At 40.1% G+C, this 18,451-nt stretch overlaps 1 protein-coding gene across 4 annotated transcripts in view; it reads left to right on the top strand.

The window, feature by feature from the left end:
• Positions 1-18,451, top strand: part of Cacnb4 (calcium voltage-gated channel auxiliary subunit beta 4) — a 261,511-nt gene that overhangs the window by 200,228 nt on the left and 42,832 nt on the right. For 3 of the 4 annotated variants that reach the window (XM_015479177.2, XM_015479178.2, XM_015479179.2), the window contains 2 exons: positions 13,533-13,652; positions 15,616-15,738. In XM_015479177.2, coding sequence (XP_015334663.1) covers positions 13,533-13,652; positions 15,616-15,738 — 243 coding nt within the window. The remainder of the gene's footprint in view (positions 1-13,532; positions 13,653-15,615; positions 15,739-18,451) is intronic. The other variant, XM_048812261.1, reaches the window with a different exon arrangement.

The following is an 18,451-nucleotide window of genomic DNA, read 5'->3' as shown; positions in this document are numbered from 1 at the left end:
AAAGATCTATTTGTCTTTTATATGCAGTTCTAGAATCAAGCAATACCTCAAAACTAGTCCAATGAGCTGAATCAAGGAATTGGCTTCATAGGCAGAAAAGGGCTGAAGAAAGTAGAAATAGGAACCAGGTATGGTGGCACACACCTGTATTTTTGGCTCCAGCTGCTCTTGAGGCCCAGGCAGGAGGACTACAAGTTTAAGGCCAGCCTGGGTAATTTAGTAAGACTGTCTCAAAATAAAATTCAAAGGGCTGATGATGTAACCAGTGGCACAGCACTTGCTTAGCATGCACAAGTCCCTGGGTTCAAACTCCAGTACCACACACACACACACACACACACACACACACACACACGAAAACTAGGAACAAAAAGCAGACTGGTCAATTTGAAGTTACTTTATTTGAAAAGGTTAAAGCACAGAGGACTTCCTTTCCATGGCAGCAAAAACTGGCCTGTTCAGGAATTTGGCTCTCATCTTTCTCTTGATTTCTCTGGTCTGACAAACAACTTAGTTTCAGTCTGGTGACCTGAAGTGTCAACTTAGGGACTCTGTTGTACCTCGTGCAGGAGCTGAGTCCAAACCAATGACCTTCCGTAAATTTTTTTTCTTTCATTTTCTCTTTCTCCTCCTCTCCACCCCTCCCCTCCCCATCCCCCTTATATGGTGTCTTGCTATGTTGAACAGGCTGGCCCTTGAACTCCTGGGTTCAAGGGACCTTCTGCCCCAGCTTCCTGAGTAGCTGGAACTACAGGGGTATATCTCAGCACCCAGCTGACCTCGTATAAATATTAACAACTCTCATTAACAATATGTCCATGAATATTCTTGCATATACATTTATATATACAAATTTGATATAGGCTTATCTATGGGATGAATTTCTTCAAGTAGAATGGCTCAGTTGTTTTTGCCTAATTACCACCAAAATTATTAAACCAATTACATTCTTACCACTCATGTAAGTGACAGTTTTATTGTGTTTTCACTAATACTGAGTATTATCAGATGTTTTGATCTTTGCTAATCTAATAGGTAAAAGATCTATCATATTTTAATTGACATTTCTTTACTTAGGAAAGAGATTGAACATCTTTTCAATGTGTTTCAGGTGTATTCTTTTTTCTTTTTCTATTTCCTTACTGTTTTTATCCTTTCTTATATGGGTGAGTGAAGAGATAGGGTGTTTGTCTTTTTCTTATGAATATGTTAGAGCTCAATGAATACAAAGAACATTAAACCCAGGTTACTTAGGTGACAGTCTGTTCTTTTTTGTCAGTTTCATTTTGACTATTATGTTTTCTCCCAGATAAATGTTAAAAGTTTTTACGTAGTCAAATTTCTCCACCTTAAAAAAATTCTGAACATGTTGGCATGCTGTTTTAAATCTTTAGCCATAGTTTCTTCTAGTGGTGGTGTGTGAATTTTACCTTTAAATCCCTTCTTCTGAAATTCAGTTTTTAATAAGGAATGAAATAGGGATCCGTGTTTTGTTTTTTGCCAGTTATCTAGCTAAGTGTCCCAGCATTGTTTATTGAACAATCACTTTTTCCCTATTGATTTGAATTGTTTCCTACATCATATAGTAATCTTCCATGTTAGGGGTTGATTTGTGCGTTCTATGCCATTTCACTGATTCATGCCAGTGCCAAACATTTTTCATTTTTATTATTTTAGAATATATTTCAATACCTATTTAAAAGGATAATTTTCCTTTTTCTTTTAAATATGTTTTCTGAGCAATTTCTGAAAATGAATTTTTTCAGCCAACTCTCATATCCTTCACTCAGGTTAAAATTAATTTTGCCTTTCACGGATCTTTCCAGCATGTTTCCAGCAGCAGTTGGAGGCAGGAGGATTATGCTCCCTTTGTAAGTTTCCTCCCTGTCCTCTGAAGCCATCTCATTTACTGTTTCATCCAAGAGGTATCTTTGAGCTCCTATGAGGTATAGGGCTTTGTGCCGGGAAACTCTGGGCACCACTAAACCTACTGGGACACAACCCCTGCCTGAAATGATGCTCGACTCTGGTTGCCACTGTATCTTTAGCTTCCTAGGGAATGCATTTCTGGTTTTGGGAGGAGTAGTGTTGGGAATTGAACCCAGGTCCTCACACGTGCTTAGCACATGCCCTAGCACTGAGCTGAACCCCGCACCCAGCACTTCTGTTCTGGATGACACACCTGGATTCCGTTAGCTGTACGCAGGTATTCCCTTAATGAGAAACTTGAACCAGTGAAAACATCATCCCAAAGAATTATTTAAAGATGGCCTTTCATCAGACAGTTCCCGGGGCTACAAAGCTCACACAGGAAAGGTTCAAGTTCGTCTTCTCTTCTGAAACAAGCTGTATTACTCTTCCCCTTGATAGAAGGAAAAGTCTTTTTTTTTTTTTTAAAGACTCTGTAGTGATTACCTAAAGCTACTTTTAGGAGAAACATGTCTACTGTTGTCACATCTCTAATCTGACTCTCAGAAAAATAGGCCACAAAGTAAAAGTAGTGTTTTAAGGCAGCTTTGTAAAATGCTCTGGGGGCAAGTGTGGGAAGGAAGCACTTCAGTCATTCATCTTTCCAGAAGGGCCACAGAAATCCACATTTACCAGAAACTATTAGTTGCCCCATGGTGTGCGGCACTGCTTCTACCAGCAGCACAGCCAGGATTTCCTGAGAAATGTTGTTGCTTCCTTGTTCATGTCTCTGCTCGAACTAGATTAGTGCAGCTTGAGACACTGCCCTTGGAAGAAGGCCTTGTCCTGTGATTGATGCTTTCACGTATCAGTGCTGGGATCAGCCAGGTGGAGTGGCCCAGTCACTCACCTGTGTCACATTGTCAGAACCTCTCACAAAGATTTGACTGCTCTGGTTCCCAGTTGGCTGCTCAGTGGCTCATGATGTCATTCTGTGGCCTGTAACTAGTAAGGCTTGACTGCTTGAGGCCACCTTCTCCCAGCAGGTGGTCACTTTCCCTTTCCCAGAAGACAGGCTCCTCAAACTCATCATCCCTAGCATTAAGAAAGAGTTCTTGTTGGAAACAAAAATATTAGTGGCTTTTCTCAACTTGTTCCTCTTTAGTCTCACAGGTGAACTGCTGCTTGTGCTTATTGATAACACACTTCTTTTATCTACATCATCGTGCACTGAATATCAAGGCAGATTTTGCCAAGTTGCATTCATATAAAGTAATCTTTGTTCTTTGCCCATGTATTAGGTTAAACCATGAGGTTCAACCCAGTATAGAGGGAACTATCCTTCTGCTACCATCATCTCCAGTGCTTTTGTCATGATAGAAGAGATGTCTGTCCAGAGAAGGGAGTTCCCAAGGGGGAGAGGAATTTTGCCTCAGGATCTGCAGTTTTCTTGGCATCCACGATGGAAAGGAATTTCAAAATGCAACAGCGAAGGCATAGAAAGAGATTTATTTACGAAGTAGGTACACATTTGAGGAAGAATGAAGGCTATCTCGAGAGTAAGAAACCTCTCCTTGAGTTAGGGGTCCGATACTTATAGAGAGGTTGTAGTTAGGGGCCAGGCTGGAGTTGAGGCAGGGTGGAGATGCACAGTTTCATGCCAATTTTCCCTGTAGTTGCATATTTCCCTCATTTTATATGGGCACTGCAGAGGACATGTTGCTCAAGACTTACAGCCGTGCTTTCTGCAACTCAATGACTTGCGGATATTTCCTTTGAGACTCAGTACGCCTGCCCCCCTTGGTACTGGGGATTGAACCCAGAGATGCTTAACTTCTGAGTCACATCCCCAGCCCTTCTTATTTATTTATTTATTTATTGAGACAGGGTATCACTGAGTTGCTTGGGGTCTTATTAAGTTGCTGAGGCTGGCCTTGAACTTGTGATCCTCTAGCCTCAGCCTCCCCAATCGCTGGGATTATGGGCATGTGCCATCACACCTGGCTATATCTCTGTCTTTATCCTAAATTCCCGTCTCAGCTTAATTTACAAATCCACTGGTGGCTGCATCTCAGCTTCTTTCCCAGAAGTGTCTAAATAATCATGGCTGGTATAGATTCCCTTCCATTTCTGTCTGGGTAGTTCTGTCACCTGCTTCCTTATACTTGTGGAAGTCAATTAAAATTCTTCTGCTATTATCTTCATGAATGACCTTTGAGAGAAATACCTGTCTGAAATCAGTCAGCACAACACGCAGGATAAGTTATCAACTTTTCTAAATGATCATTATTTCCTTTTAAATAAATCATATAAAATCATTATGATAGAACCCACTACTTTGTATTCTATTTATGAGAACATTCATACAAATCTTGTGCTTTACTTTTTTACTAAAATGTGTGTTTGTATATAATTACCCTTTAATTATGAGGTAATTTGTAAATCAGTAGTGAGCACACAATTGGAGGAGTTACATTTAAAAAGAAAACTCTTACAGGTACCTTAGAATCATCACCAGTATCTAAAATGTTGAGGAAAAACCATATCATTTAGGTAGAAGTTTAAAGAAATCACAAGCCAAAATCTTATAGTCTAGAGATAGCTTGTGAACTCAAAAATAGTAAAACATATCTTTTGAAAAGCACTCTGCAGTTCACTTTCCATAATCTCAGATTGGTATTAACTTGTCATCTCAGAAATATAATTTCAACCATTCCTTGTTCTGCTAGGGTGCTGGGAATGCATGCATTATCCAGGGCTCTGGATTAAGGCATTGGAAAGCCACACTTTTAAAAAGCAACCCATGTTATGAGGATGGGGTTGTTAATGATTAACATCGCAATAATTAAGCACCACCTTGGTCAGTGAACCAGTTACCCAATACTGTGATATCATGAAACAAAGATAGATTCTGATGGGGTCTGCATCTTTCTTTCTACAAACTAGAGGTCCTGCTGTGCCCCGCACTCTACAGGTCTATGTACTTGAGACGGAGTGGGGACCTTAGTGGGTCCACTAGCAAAGAGCTCTACACCTGCTTGGTGAAGGGCGTGAAGGAGAAAAAAGATTATTTGCCAGAAAGGTGGGGGTGGACCTGTAAAGATAAAGGTTGCCTAAGAACCCTGAGGGCACCCTTGGGTCTGAGGCTTTCACCCAGCTACCCTGGGAACTCTGAGAAAGTCATCAAGGAAGGTCTGTGTTCCACTGAAGAAAGAAATTGAGGAAGACCTCAGAAGATGGAAATACCTCCCATGTTCTTGGATAGGCAGAATTAATGTTGTCAAAATGGCCATACTACCAAAAGGGTAACAGATTCAAAACAATTCCCATCAAAATTCCAATGACATTCTTCATAGAAGTAGAAAAAACAGTCATGAAATTCATTTGAAAAGCAAGAGGCCCAGAATAACCAAAGCAATCCTTACTGAGAAAAGTGAAACATGAGGCATCACAATACCAGACCTTAAATTATTCTACAGAGTTATAGTAATGAAAACAGCATGGTATTGGCACCAAAGCAGGCATGATGACTAATGGAACAGAATAGAATATAGAGGCAAACTTATATAAATACAGTTATCTCATGCTAGACAAAGGTGCCAAAAACCCACATTGGAGAAAAACATAGGCTCTTCAACAAAAGGTTCTGGGAAAACTGGAAATCCATATGTAGAAGAATGAAATGTGATCCCCATCTCTCATCCTACACAAAATTCAACTTAGGAAGGACCTAAGCAACTTAGTGAGACCCTACCTCTAAATAAAAGATTAAAAAAAAAAAGTTGGGGATGAGGCTCAGTGATTTAGTGCCCCTGGCTTCAATCCCCTGTGCCAAACAAAACAAAACAAAACAAAACTCATAACATACCAGAAACCCTAAACATACCAGAAGAAAATGTAGGCCCAATACTCCAATATATTGGCTCAGGAACTGACTTCTTTAACAAGACTCCTAAAGCACAAGAAATAAAATCAAGAATCAATAAATTGCATCAAACTAAAGTTTATTCACAGCAAAGGAAATAATCAAAAGCTGAAAAGAGAGCCTACAGAATGGAGAAAATCTTTGCCACCCGCACCTCAGGCAGAACAATAATTTTCAGGATATACAAAGAACTCAAAAAACAATAGCACCAAAAAATCCCCTGCCAAACCTAAATAATCCAGACAATCAATGGGCAAAGGAACTGAACAGACACTTCTCAAAAGAAGAAATACAAATGGCCAACAAATATATGAAAAAGTGCTCAACATCATTAGTAATTAGAAAAATGCAAATTAAAACTACACTGAGATTACATCTCACTCCAGTTAGAATGGCAATTATCAAGAATACAACTAACAATAAGTGTTGGCGAGGATGTGGGGGAAAGCATACATTTATACATTGCTGGTGGGACTACAAATTAGTGCAACCACTATGGAAAGCAGTATGGAGATTCCTCAAAAAACTAGGAATGGAACCACCATTTGATCCAATTATCCCACTTCTTGTCATATACCCAGAGGACTTAAAATCAGCACACTACAGTGATGCAGCCACATCAATGTTTATAGCAACTCAATTCACAATAGCTAAGCTATGGAACTAAGGTGCCCTTCAACAGATGAATGGATAAAGAAAATGTGGTATCTATACACAGTGGAATATTATTCATCCATAAAAAGAATGACTTTGTGACTTTTGCCAGTAAATGGATGGATCTGGAGACTATTATGCTAAGCAAAATAAGCCCATCCCCCCAAAACAAAGGTCAAATATTCTCTCTGATAGGTGGATGCTAACCCACAATAAGTGGGGGAGGAGAAGAATAGAAGTTCATTAGATTAGATCAAGAGAGTGAAAGGAAGAGAGGGAGGAAAGACAATAGAATGAATCTGATATATTTTTTCTATGTACATATATGAATACACCAACTGCATCTTACTATTGTATACATCCACAAGACTGGGATTCTAATTCGAATAAGATATATTCCATGGTTGTATAATTATATCAGAATGGATTCTACTGTCATGTATAGCGAAAAAGAATCAATTTAAAAAAGAGAGAGAGAAAGAAAGAAAGGGCTGTGTTCCTTCTCCACTGTGGAAAAGTGCATAGTTGAATTATTGTAAGCTCAGTGAGGAGAAGCAGGCTCACGCCCACCTGGAGTGATGGGATTCTCCCAGTGCTCAGTCCACTCAATGCAATCATTACAGTACTAAATTTATACCAAATTTAACATTCACTTGTTTGATCCAGAAGAGAAACTTTTGAGTTTCTTCTATTGCACCTTCCAGTAGGGTAAACACAGCAATATATGAATGTTTAAACTTCATTAAAAGGAAATAAAACTTTTCAATTTAAAAAATTAAGTTAAAATTTTCAATAGTATCTGAGTCTCTCTAGTCCCGTTTCAGGTGGCTCAATGATCACATGTGTCTGTCACCAAAACTTTCCGTCATTGAAGAAAGTTCTGTTTAACCGCACTGGTATGAGTACCAGCACAAGGCTTGTGCGCTATGTGTATCTATGTTATCTATCTATTCCCCAAAATAATCCTGGAAAAGGATCTCATTCCTATTTTGCATATGGGAAAGGAATCTTGGAAAATTCTAGCTTTTCTCTCTTGTCACTGCTCTTATGATGTCTGGAAGGTGGTCAGTGTTTTGTGAATGGACAGCTAAGCTAGTTAGTGAGAGACCCAGCACTGTTGGATGACGTAGGCCAACAGTCCCAACAATAGCAAGATTTTGATCCACTATTATTGTATTTTGAAACCAAACATTTGTAGACTTCCCTTCTCCTGGCTTTAATTCAATGATACATATACACTTGAAAGTTATTCCTAAAAAGAGAACATTTGTTTCAGCTTTAAAAGGATAAGATAAGAAAGTGGATACCGGAGTGTAGAGAGGAGCATGGGGAGTGACTGCAAATGGGCACAAGGTTTCTTTTCTTTCTTTCTTTTTTTTTTTTAGTTGTCAATGGACCTTTATTTTGTTTATTTATATGTGGTGCCGAGAATTCAACCCAGTGCCTCACACATGCTAGGCAAGTGCTGTATCACTGAGCCACAACCCCAGCCCCACAAGGTTTCTTTTGAGATGATAGAAATGTTCTAATTTTAGAGTGTGGTGTATGTAAATTATGTTCTGTAAATTTATTAAAAATCATTGAATTGTACACTTAAAACATGTGAATTTTATACTATGTAATTATAACTCAATAAAACTGTTTTTTTAAAAAAGATCTATATCCTAGAACTCTCGAATGACCAAAAAATTATTGTTGAAAAGCTGCCAAACTTTAATTAGGGAGTCAAAGATTAATTGTTTACATTTCCTGAATTTTCCCCATGATAGTTATAAAAAAATGATGTTTTATCTCAAATCAAACTCCCAGAAACTCTGCAGTGGGTACATTGTTAGCCATGTTTACAAAGGAAGGAATTTGGGACTCAGAAGTTTAAAATAACTTACCCAATATCCACTGCCAACAAGAGCTGGTGACAGTGTAAACCCAGCACTGCCTGCAACCAAAGCCTAGGGCTGCTCACACACCCTGTGAATGTGAAGCTCTTCCATTGTTTGACCAGAGATCATCTGTTTTCTACCTGGAAACAGCAATAGAAGGATTTTCCAATGATTGTGTCAGCATTTTGTATTTCATACTCAAAAGTTCATGAAAGGAATAAGGCTAGAATCTTTTTTTTTTTTTTCAAATTGAATTCAAGTGAAAAAGAGTGTGGGCCTTATGTTAATGGAAAGGTATGTGTTTCTTTCTTTTGATGTTCACTAGGATGCATTCTTTATTGTGTTTATTTATTTATTTGGACACGAGAGCTTGCTGTGTTGCCCAGACTGGCCTGGAACTCCTGGATTCAAGCTATCCTCCTGCCTCAGCCTCCCGAGTTGCTGGAACTACAAGCCCAACCCACCGAGCCTGGATACAATGCATTTTTTTATAATTTTTAAAATAACTTACATACACACAGACACTCACACTTGCTGAAAGTCTCTTTATATATTTCTTCATGTTTGTGTGTATATATGTATACACACACACATTTATGTCTTTATATAGAAACTATATAATATCCTCTCTATATATAAATATATAAATATTCTATTCATTGGAGGCTCCAAGTCTGCAATTGGTTTGATTGTCTCCTTGGAAGCTTGAAGATGAGACCTTCAATGATATCTGCTTAAGAACCTTTGAGGGCCTAGTCACTGTCCTGCCTCTTGCACCGATGGGTCAATAGCCCAACTTTAGATCACTGGATGAGTTGAGTAAATCACTCCTCAACCATTTTATGAAATGAATTTCTGAACAATCATAAGCTCATGGGACTGCATTTTCCAGCTGTGGCCAGGGCTACTGATCTTCACGTCCTCGGTTCTGTCCTGTTAGCATCTAGGCCTTATTTCCTTCTTGCCATTTCTCTTTTCTTGATCATTAAAAGTCTGTTCAGACCTCTGGGTAACCCCCCCCTACCGTCCCAGTCTCACCAAGCCTGCCTCAGCCTCCTCTTCTTTCCAGGTCCTTCCTCTGTTCTGGTTCAGGAGGTCTCCTCTTGGCTTCCCTGTTGCTGGCTTGCCCTTCTTTCCCCCTCTGCCTCTGTGAACAACCAGATCCTTTTCTTTTTTAAATCTATACACAATAGAAATCTATTTGGCCCCTGCTTCTGGAGATCGAGAAGTCTATGAGCATTTTTCTGGCCCAGATCCTTTCCTATCGTTCCCCTTCTTTCTTCTGAGACATATTTGTACTCTTTTTAACTGGTTGAAATAATATTTTAAAAACAACAAATAAAAGCAAGAAACCAAATCATCACGGAACCAGCAGAACTATGTCCATGGGTCAAATTTGGGCTCTTGATGTTGGGCCTCCGCTATCACTGGGACTTTGAGAGACGTCCAGAATGATTTTCATATTCAAAGAAATATAGATGACATTGGAAAAAGAAACCGAATGAATGTTGTGGTAATATAATACTAATTATGAAACTGGATATCACAGTGCTTTATTTTTCTCTCCATCAATATTCTTAGAAATAGGGACGTAAACAGAAACTTCTGCTCCCATTTGGCCATGGTAGAACTTATTAAGTAATTTTGGGATTCCTGCAGTGTAGTTCACATTTCAAAATAAAGTGTATTTGCAGGAGTCCTTGAGTTGCTTCTCTTGTGCTCAGAGATGACTGAATGCCAGGATTTGAAAGTCATTAAGGTAGTTTCAGGAAATTAGCCATCTCCTGGTAGCAAGGCTGGATTGCGTATGTTTGATAGCTGTTTGACTCATTGCTCCAGCAGGCAGCCTGCTTTCTTGTGAATTATAGTCACTATTCTTTTCCCCCACACAAGGCAAGTGCCTTCCTCCTGGCTTCTACACTGTAATCATTTTGTGGTCCAGAGTCCTCAGGGGAGCTGATCCAACACGTTAGAATGGGCAGCTCCAAGTCAGAGAAATGCAAATCAAAACCACCCTAAGATACCATCTCACTCCAGTAAGATTGGCAGCCATTATGAAGTCAAGCAACAATAAGTGCTGGCGAGGATGTGGGGAAAAGGGTACACTTGTACGTTGCTGGTGGAACTGCAAACTGGTGCGGCCAATATGGAAAGCAGTATGGAGATTCCTAGGAAAGCTGGGAATGGAACCACCATTTGACCCAGCTATCACCCTTCTCGGTCTATTCCCTGAAGACCTTAAAAGAGCATACTATAGGGATACTGCCACATCAATGATCATGGCAGCACAATTCACAATAGCTAGACTTTGGAATCAACCCAGATGCCCTTCAATAGATGAATGGATTAAAAAACTGTGGCATTTATACACAATGGAGTATTACGCAGCACTAAAAAATGACAAAATCATGGATTTTGCAGGGAAATGGATGGCATTAGAGCAGATTATGCTAAGTGAAGCTAGCCAATCCTTAAAAAACAAATGCCAAATGTCTTCTTTGATATAAAGAGAGCAACTAAGATCAGAACAGGGAAGAAGAGCATGAGGAAAAGATTAACATTAAACAGAGATGAGTGGGGGGAGAGAAAGGGAGAGAGAAGGGAAACTATGGAAATGGAAGGAGACCCTCATTGTTACACAAAATTACATATAAGAGTTTGTGAGGGGAAAGGGGAAAAAAAAAACAAGGGAGAGAATTAAACAACAGCAGATGGGGTAGAGAGGGAAGATGAGAGGGAAGGGGAGGGGGGATAGTAGGGGATAGGAAAGGTAGCAGAATACAACAGTCACTAATATGGTATTATGTAAAAATGTGGATGTGTAACCGATGTGATTCTGCAACTTGTATTTGGGGTAAAAAATGGGAGTTCATAACCCACTTGAATCAAATGTATGGAAGATGATATGTCATGAGCTGTGTAATGTTTTGAACAACCAATAAAAAAAAAAAAAAAGAATGGGCAGCTCCATGGACCATACTGCCGGCAAAGCATTGCCAAGGACCGACTCCAAATTCTTTCCATACATATTTTAGAAACATCACTTCCTTTCTCTCTTAGCCTGGATTTTATACAGGTGTATATAACTTTGGACAAAAATATATATTCTGAGAGAACTCACTGTGTTAATGGATTTCAAGGTAGATATCCTTTTAGCTAATGAATGCATCTGTAAGGATCAGTCTACATTTATCCCTTTGGTAGGTTCAGTTTTTTTTTTTTCTCCTGTAGATTTGCACAGAGGAATTGATTATAATTTTATTAACAAATGTGTTTCCTCTGTTAAGGACACTTTCAAAAGTGCTAAATTCCATACATGAATTTGGACACATTGCAGTTATCAAATTTACAGCATGCTTTCTATGCAGCAAATACAGTTAAGAAGAATGGCTACATTTCAAGATGGGCTATTGTACATGTTGAAAAATGAATATAATTTCTTAGATCTTCTTTTAAGTCGATGTAGAAATGTTGGTATTAGGACATGGAGATAAGAAAGATAATTTATTGTGTGCCTGCTTAGCATGGACTTTGAACCTGCTGCTGGCTTTATGATTGAACTAATCAAGTTGACATCTCAGCTTCCTCACTGCTGCAAGGATTCAGAGTGATAAGGTGTGCAAAGCATCTAGCCCCATGCGGGTGCAACAGTGAGCACTCAATAAACATTAGTGCCTCATTGTATCTTATTCCATTTAATCCTGTGAAGTAGGCAATCAATGTCCCTCTTCTATAGAGAAGAAGACTTTCTCAGAGTAATCCAGTAACTTGCATAGTTTTCAGAAGTGTGTTCCAAAGTCACAGTGTAAAACTGGGCTTGCTTGAGAACGCTGATAAAACCTTTAACTGAGAGTTGTTCTTCTAGGCTGCCAGAATATCTGTACTGGGGTTTTTCTATTATAGGAAACACCACCATAGCTGGAATGATGCTCTCTACTGAGAGACAAAGGTGCCCCCATAGGCAGCAAATTCACAATAAACATTGTTTTTTCTTTTTCATGTTTTTCATTTTTGTTTTTTATTTTTCCTATGGTATTAGGGATCAAACCCAGGGCCTTGTGCATGCTGGGCAAGAGATCTACTGCTAAGCTACCCCCACAGACCCACAATAAACACTTCCAAGTTTAGAAAAACTTTCAAAGGGCCAGTCAACTATTTCTTAAAATGTTTTATTTATTTTAATGTTTTTGCAGTTCTCCATTATGTGGATAGATCTATGCTTGTCATAAATACATAGATCTATTTATGAAATGTGCCAAGTACAGCTGTCCTACCAATACCTCTGCTGTATAAATGTCATCATCTATGCAAATATCAACTTCTAATGCCAGCTGAAGGAATTGTAAGAGTGACTATGTTCCTTGAGCTGCCAGAAGATAAGCCTCCAGGCTTGTTTATTTGGGGTGGGGGTGGGGGTGGGGCAGATAACTTTAACTTACTGCTCTGGAATTCCTCTCTCCTTATGGCATGAGCATCTCCAGCCCCCGACCACATGAGTCAGGCTAGATGTTAGTATTGATCAAATAGGCCTTCTGGGCATGGGCTTCAACTGAGAACACCCCTGTTTCTGTCTCAAAATGTTTTTCTTCTCAGTGTCCATATTAACTACATACTGACTGGTGTAGAACAATGGTTGAAAATTTAATAGTGAAAGATTTCAATGGTGTTGACCTTGAAACTGGAAAAGTCACTTTACTAATGTAGGATGCTGCTATGCTGTGTTGAAATCTTAGACAAATTGATGATCTGTAACCCAAGATACAGGTAGGATTTAGCTCCTATAATAACTGAGCCTCTTTTTCCTTGAGATGTTCAGTATATGCAAAGGAGAGAATGAAAGAAACCTCAGTTCCACAAATGAGTATGGGCTTACTATAAAGATAGCACTAAACTAGAATTGGGGCTGAACATCGCATCGTTTTCTTTGCAGTTTACTTCCCAGCACTTAATCTATTCAAAATATTTCCCTTCACAACATTGCTACCTTCCAAATAACTCAGATGCATAATTATATTCTGCCATCTAAATTTATATCTGCAATAAGGCTCAGAGTGCGTGCATCAGATTCTATGCAAATGAAAGGAACTCACCCCAGGATACTGTTATGCCTATGACAGTTAAGCTACACATCACCTCACTTAAACCTTTCTGTGTTCTCTTTCCAGGGTTCAGCGGATTCCTACACAAGCAGGCCGTCTGACTCCGATGTCTCTTTGGAAGAGGATCGGGAAGCAATTCGACAGGAGAGAGAACAGCAAGCGGCTATCCAACTTGAGAGAGCAAAGGTGACTTTCTTCCCCTTCTTTGGTTCAAAAACTGACAGTTGCTCAGCAGCTGTCAGCTGCCTTTCCCTGCCTTACATTGTTACTCTAGAATAATCATTTTCTGATCATTATGATAAAGCTCCAGATTGTTAACCTCTCTGGACCATTCACTTGTAAGATAGATTAGTAACATTCCCAGAGGGCCATTTCCTGAGACCCTTCATCCTTTTATGTTTGGTTTGATGGTGAATTCTTTGTCATCTTGTAACTTAGCAATGTGGCAATATCAAGCCTGCCATGCCTAGTGTTGGCAGAGAGCCTCCTAAGGTACCGGCTTGTGCCCCGCCATCTTGACCACCTCCCCTTGTCTGTTACATAGCCTTTATTACAAGCCACGCATGTACTGTAGCTCTGTGGATTCCCTACTGGTTTCTCTCCTCTTCTCGCTCTAGGTTTCAATCTTCCATCTCAAGTTCAGTGTGAAGTCCAGAACTTTCCTTTTGTTTTGTTTGTTTTGAGATGGGGTCTCATTATGTTGCCCAGGCTGTTCTCAAACATCTGGGCTCAAGCCATCCTCCTGCCTCATCCTTCTGAGTAGCTGGGACTACAGGTGTGCAACACCACACCTGGCTAAGTTTCACACTTCAAACAACTCAGACAGAAGCAGCAAAGATGTGTGATGAAAGCCATTACCAGATTAGACCTTCAGATACTCCTCTCCCGGTAGACCCATAGGAAACAACACAGAATAGATTCCATGGTTGAATTTTAGAACCAGGAGAATCACTAGCAATCTCCCATTCTATTTTTTTTTCCTTTGTTCCTTTGACCCTTTTGTCAAATGAATTTTCATCTACAGTAGCAACATAAAAAATAGAACTCATGGCCAGCCTTTCCTTTTGCTCACTATGACAGACTCCAAGGATTCGTTGATTTAGCCTTTCTAATTTTAAAAAGAATAACTCAAGCCCAAATAAAATGAATTCTTTCCCTTTTCTCTTTTTACAATAAAATCTTTTAGAGAGCAACAAGAAAATGATACAGGTGCCTGAGATGTCTTTGTTAGCTTTGACATCTATAGATCTGTGCTCTGTTTTCAGCAAGTCCTGTGAGGTTTCTGTGGACATCAGTGAGACTCTAACTTGTGTCCTGTCTCAACCATTGACCCCCAGCCATATTCCCTATGCAAATAAATGAACTAGTAAAAAAGCAGCCCAGAATTTCAGGAACCTTGTGTCTCATATGTGGCTAATTTATGTTTTAAAATTCTCTTTTGGAATCAATTTTGTGGCTACTATGGTCACCCAGATATTGACGGCAGCACCATTAGCTAAGACTGGTGTCTTGATTTGCCCCTTCAAGGTTGCACCAACTCATGAATGCTTTAAGAATTTGTATAAGAAGAGTTTGAGAACCAGCTTTTGTAAGCTAGGAAGGAATGAATGAAGAGCCCTGTCTGTTGGGTTTCACCCAGACTGGCCCCTTTTTCCCCTGTCAGACAAGGTATTCTCCTGCATGAGATCTTATTGATTTTCAGATATGAGGTTATTTCAAAAATACTTACCTTACCAACTTCCCAACCCTTTAAAAAATACCCAGAACATATTTCCTGCAACCTTAGGTGGGAGGATGTTTGTTACTGTTTAAAAGAAATAACTTTTATGACTAGAGTACAATGCGGAGACTGTCCCCACCTCTGTCCATCCTCCCTAATACTTTAGGGGACAGCTCTTTATTTGGGATGTTGGAAAGTACTACAGGAGAGGAAAAGTGATGGGGCTGGTAGGACTGAATCATTTTCAGAGTCAACTCTGCAGATTTCTTGATATGACCTGGGAATATAAAACCTAAGAGAATCCCTCTCTGGAAAGTGATTTCCCTTGCTGCCTGGTACCATCAATCATCTTATGATACATTGCAATATGAAAACTGCTCGTCTCTCTTCCTCCCTCTCTCACTCCTTCTTTTGCGGTTCTGTCTCTAGTCCAAACCCGTAGCCTTTGCCGTGAAGACGAATGTGAGCTATTGTGGAGCTCTGGATGAGGATGTGCCTGTTCCAAGCACAGCCATCTCCTTTGATGCCAAGGACTTTCTACACATTAAAGAGGTAAATGTAGGACACACTGCATCTCTTCACCTGCCATAAAACCAAAGCTGGAAATCAACTCTGAGCTAAACTCACCAATGAGGAGAACTGAGGAGCTGCTAGTGAGGTGCCTCATTCAATTCTCTGGGCCCTCTACATGCATTCAGTCTCAGTGAGAGGCAGGAGCGTGTGCTCATTGCTGGTGTTGTCATGTACTTACAACATTGGATCTTGGTCCATCCTTGAAATCATAGGATGGATCTAGGACAGACCTTAGGTTCTCTGGTTACCTTTTAAAAAGACAAAACAATTTAGGGAATCAAATCTAGGATCTTATGCATACTGAGCAAGCACTGCACCATTGAGTTACTTCCCAAACCATCTTTTAATCAGTCTGTGTGGCTATAGAGCCATTGATCTATGGATCCAGCTTAGGGAATCATAAGTTTGGTATCACAGCACCTACCTAGATGGGACTATTCATAAGGGATGTTATAATCATAGACACTGGGTAATAGTCCTATGAACTGATTTTGGAATTAACACCAGAGTATGTCATCATTAGAAGATAATGTTAGAGTTTTAAAAAATAGCAGAGGATGCTGGGAAACAGCACTTCAGGAATTGAATAATGCAAGGAAGACTTCAGGCCTCAAATCTAGAAAGGCAGAATAGTGACATCAAACTTTTTTATTTACTCAAACCAGGTATGTTGAAATTCTACTTCATGTCAGACATTGTACTAGGCATTGGGGGATCAGGCGTAAGGATCACCATCCCCATGGACAGAGAACTATGAGTCTGATGGGAGGGATAGAGAAGTATTCATAGTTTCTGCATGGAATGACAAGTTCTATTATAAAAAATTTGATTGATGTTGTGGAAGCCCACAGGAAGAGGTGGAAGGACCATCTCGTAGGGGAGGAAGAAGGTCAGGGGATCATAAAGCTCTACAGAAGTGGTGAAACTTGAGGTAGTCCAGGCTGGGACAGGGCTGGGCACTTGGTGGAATTATGGTTGGAGGGCAGTGGTAGAAGTGATATGAGAGTAAGGTCTGGATCAGAGAGGCAAGAGTCAGATTTTTAAAAGGATCTCTTGGGCCATGGTGAGAAGATTGGTCTTTATTACCACATAGCAGGCTAAAGAGAAACTGGAAATAAAGGACAGATATAACCAATCTTGTAAGTAGAGTAACACCAGTGGGCAAGGGAGCAGGGCATAGGCCTGCCAAGACATTCTGGAGGCTGGACAGTAGTGTTAGCAGAAAAGATGGAGATAGGGAGTGGCTTGGAGAGAGAGAGTTAAGGGGCAAATAGAGTATGGAGATTGCACATGGTGAAGAATAAGGGAGAGAGAAATGAGGGATGAAGACCAGTTTTTCTGGCTTGCTTGGAAGGATATAAGATAGCATTAGCCTCTAGTATCAGCTATCAAAGCAGAGAAGATGGAGAGGGGAGCAGATTTGTTGCAAGGGTGAACATGGTTATGAATTTGCTCTTAGATGCACTGGATCTGGGGTGTTGTGAAAGTTCCTGTAAAGATGCTTGAAAAGTCCTTACCCACATCATGTGGAGGCCAGATAATAGAAATTGTAATTGTGTTTTTTCCCTAAATGCTTTGGGTTGAAAGAAGAATGGTTTTTAGCTAGGGGAAGATAGCATAGGGCTGTGGAAGCCTTTTTAAAATTTGCTGTACATGTTTTGCTTTTCAGGATGAGGAAGATTTGTTTGTTTTCCATGCTGAGGTGTTTAACCCTGTAAAATAAATTGGAAGGGAAAGGGATGACCAAGAGAGGGACTAGAGAAGAAGGGAGGAGACAACATCTGGAAGATGAACACGAGACTTGGGCTGAGTCTGGTGGAAAGCCTCATCTTCTTTGAACTTCCTTGTTCTGTACAGAATTTCCCAATGGGGAGGGGCATCCATTGGAGGGTGTTTCCACTCGATAATCTCCACTAGCTCTGCTGGAGGTGAGAAATAGAATCTTAAAGAAAAGTGAGCATGAAGGAAGAACAATGAAGTGAAACCTGAGAATGGAGGTCCCAAAGAATGTGATAAACATAAATACATCAATTAACATCACTGAGTCCAAACTGCCCTTACTTGCCCCCCCCCAGTCAAAAATGAGATGTGCAAACATATAATCCTTTTTGAAAATCATTGTCTTTGAAACTCTGCATTCTGTAAGTCTAGTTCAGCAGCATGGAGGTCAATGGGACCATTGTTTGTGGAATTGTGGAGATGGAAGCTAAACAAAATGTAGTGAGGAGACAAGGGGGCATAAAGAAATGGGTTAGCATGTATGGACAGTGCTTGCAAGGGGGTTAACACTGACCAGCCTATAGACTTTGGAGGGTCCAGGTCAAAGGAGGTTTTCTTTCACAGTGGGAGCTGCTGGAGCATCTACATATGTTGATATTAACAACTGAGGGGGAGATGTGGATAGGAGAGATGGGCCAAGGGGTAAAATTTTTGAGTAGGCAAGAAGGGTGGGCTTCAGACCCAGAGTGGAGGGAAAGACCTTGAAAGAGGAGCACTTGTTAAGTTACATTCAGGAAAAAGATGACTGTGGGCATAGAGCCTGTGGAATGGGAAACTAGGGACATCAACTTCATGACTTCCATTTTCTCCATGGTGGACAAGGTGAGGATACCCACATTTACCTAGAAGACAAGGACCCTTGACCTGAAACATGCACCTCAGCGTAAGATTGGTTAAGTTGATTTTATCTCAC

The sequence above is a fragment of the Marmota marmota genome, unplaced genomic scaffold, assembly GCF_001458135.2.
Source record: "Marmota marmota marmota unplaced genomic scaffold, marMar, whole genome shotgun sequence".
Classification (NCBI taxonomy): Eukaryota; Metazoa; Chordata; class Mammalia; order Rodentia; family Sciuridae; genus Marmota; species Marmota marmota.
This window is presented reverse-complemented; position numbering and strand designations above follow the sequence as displayed.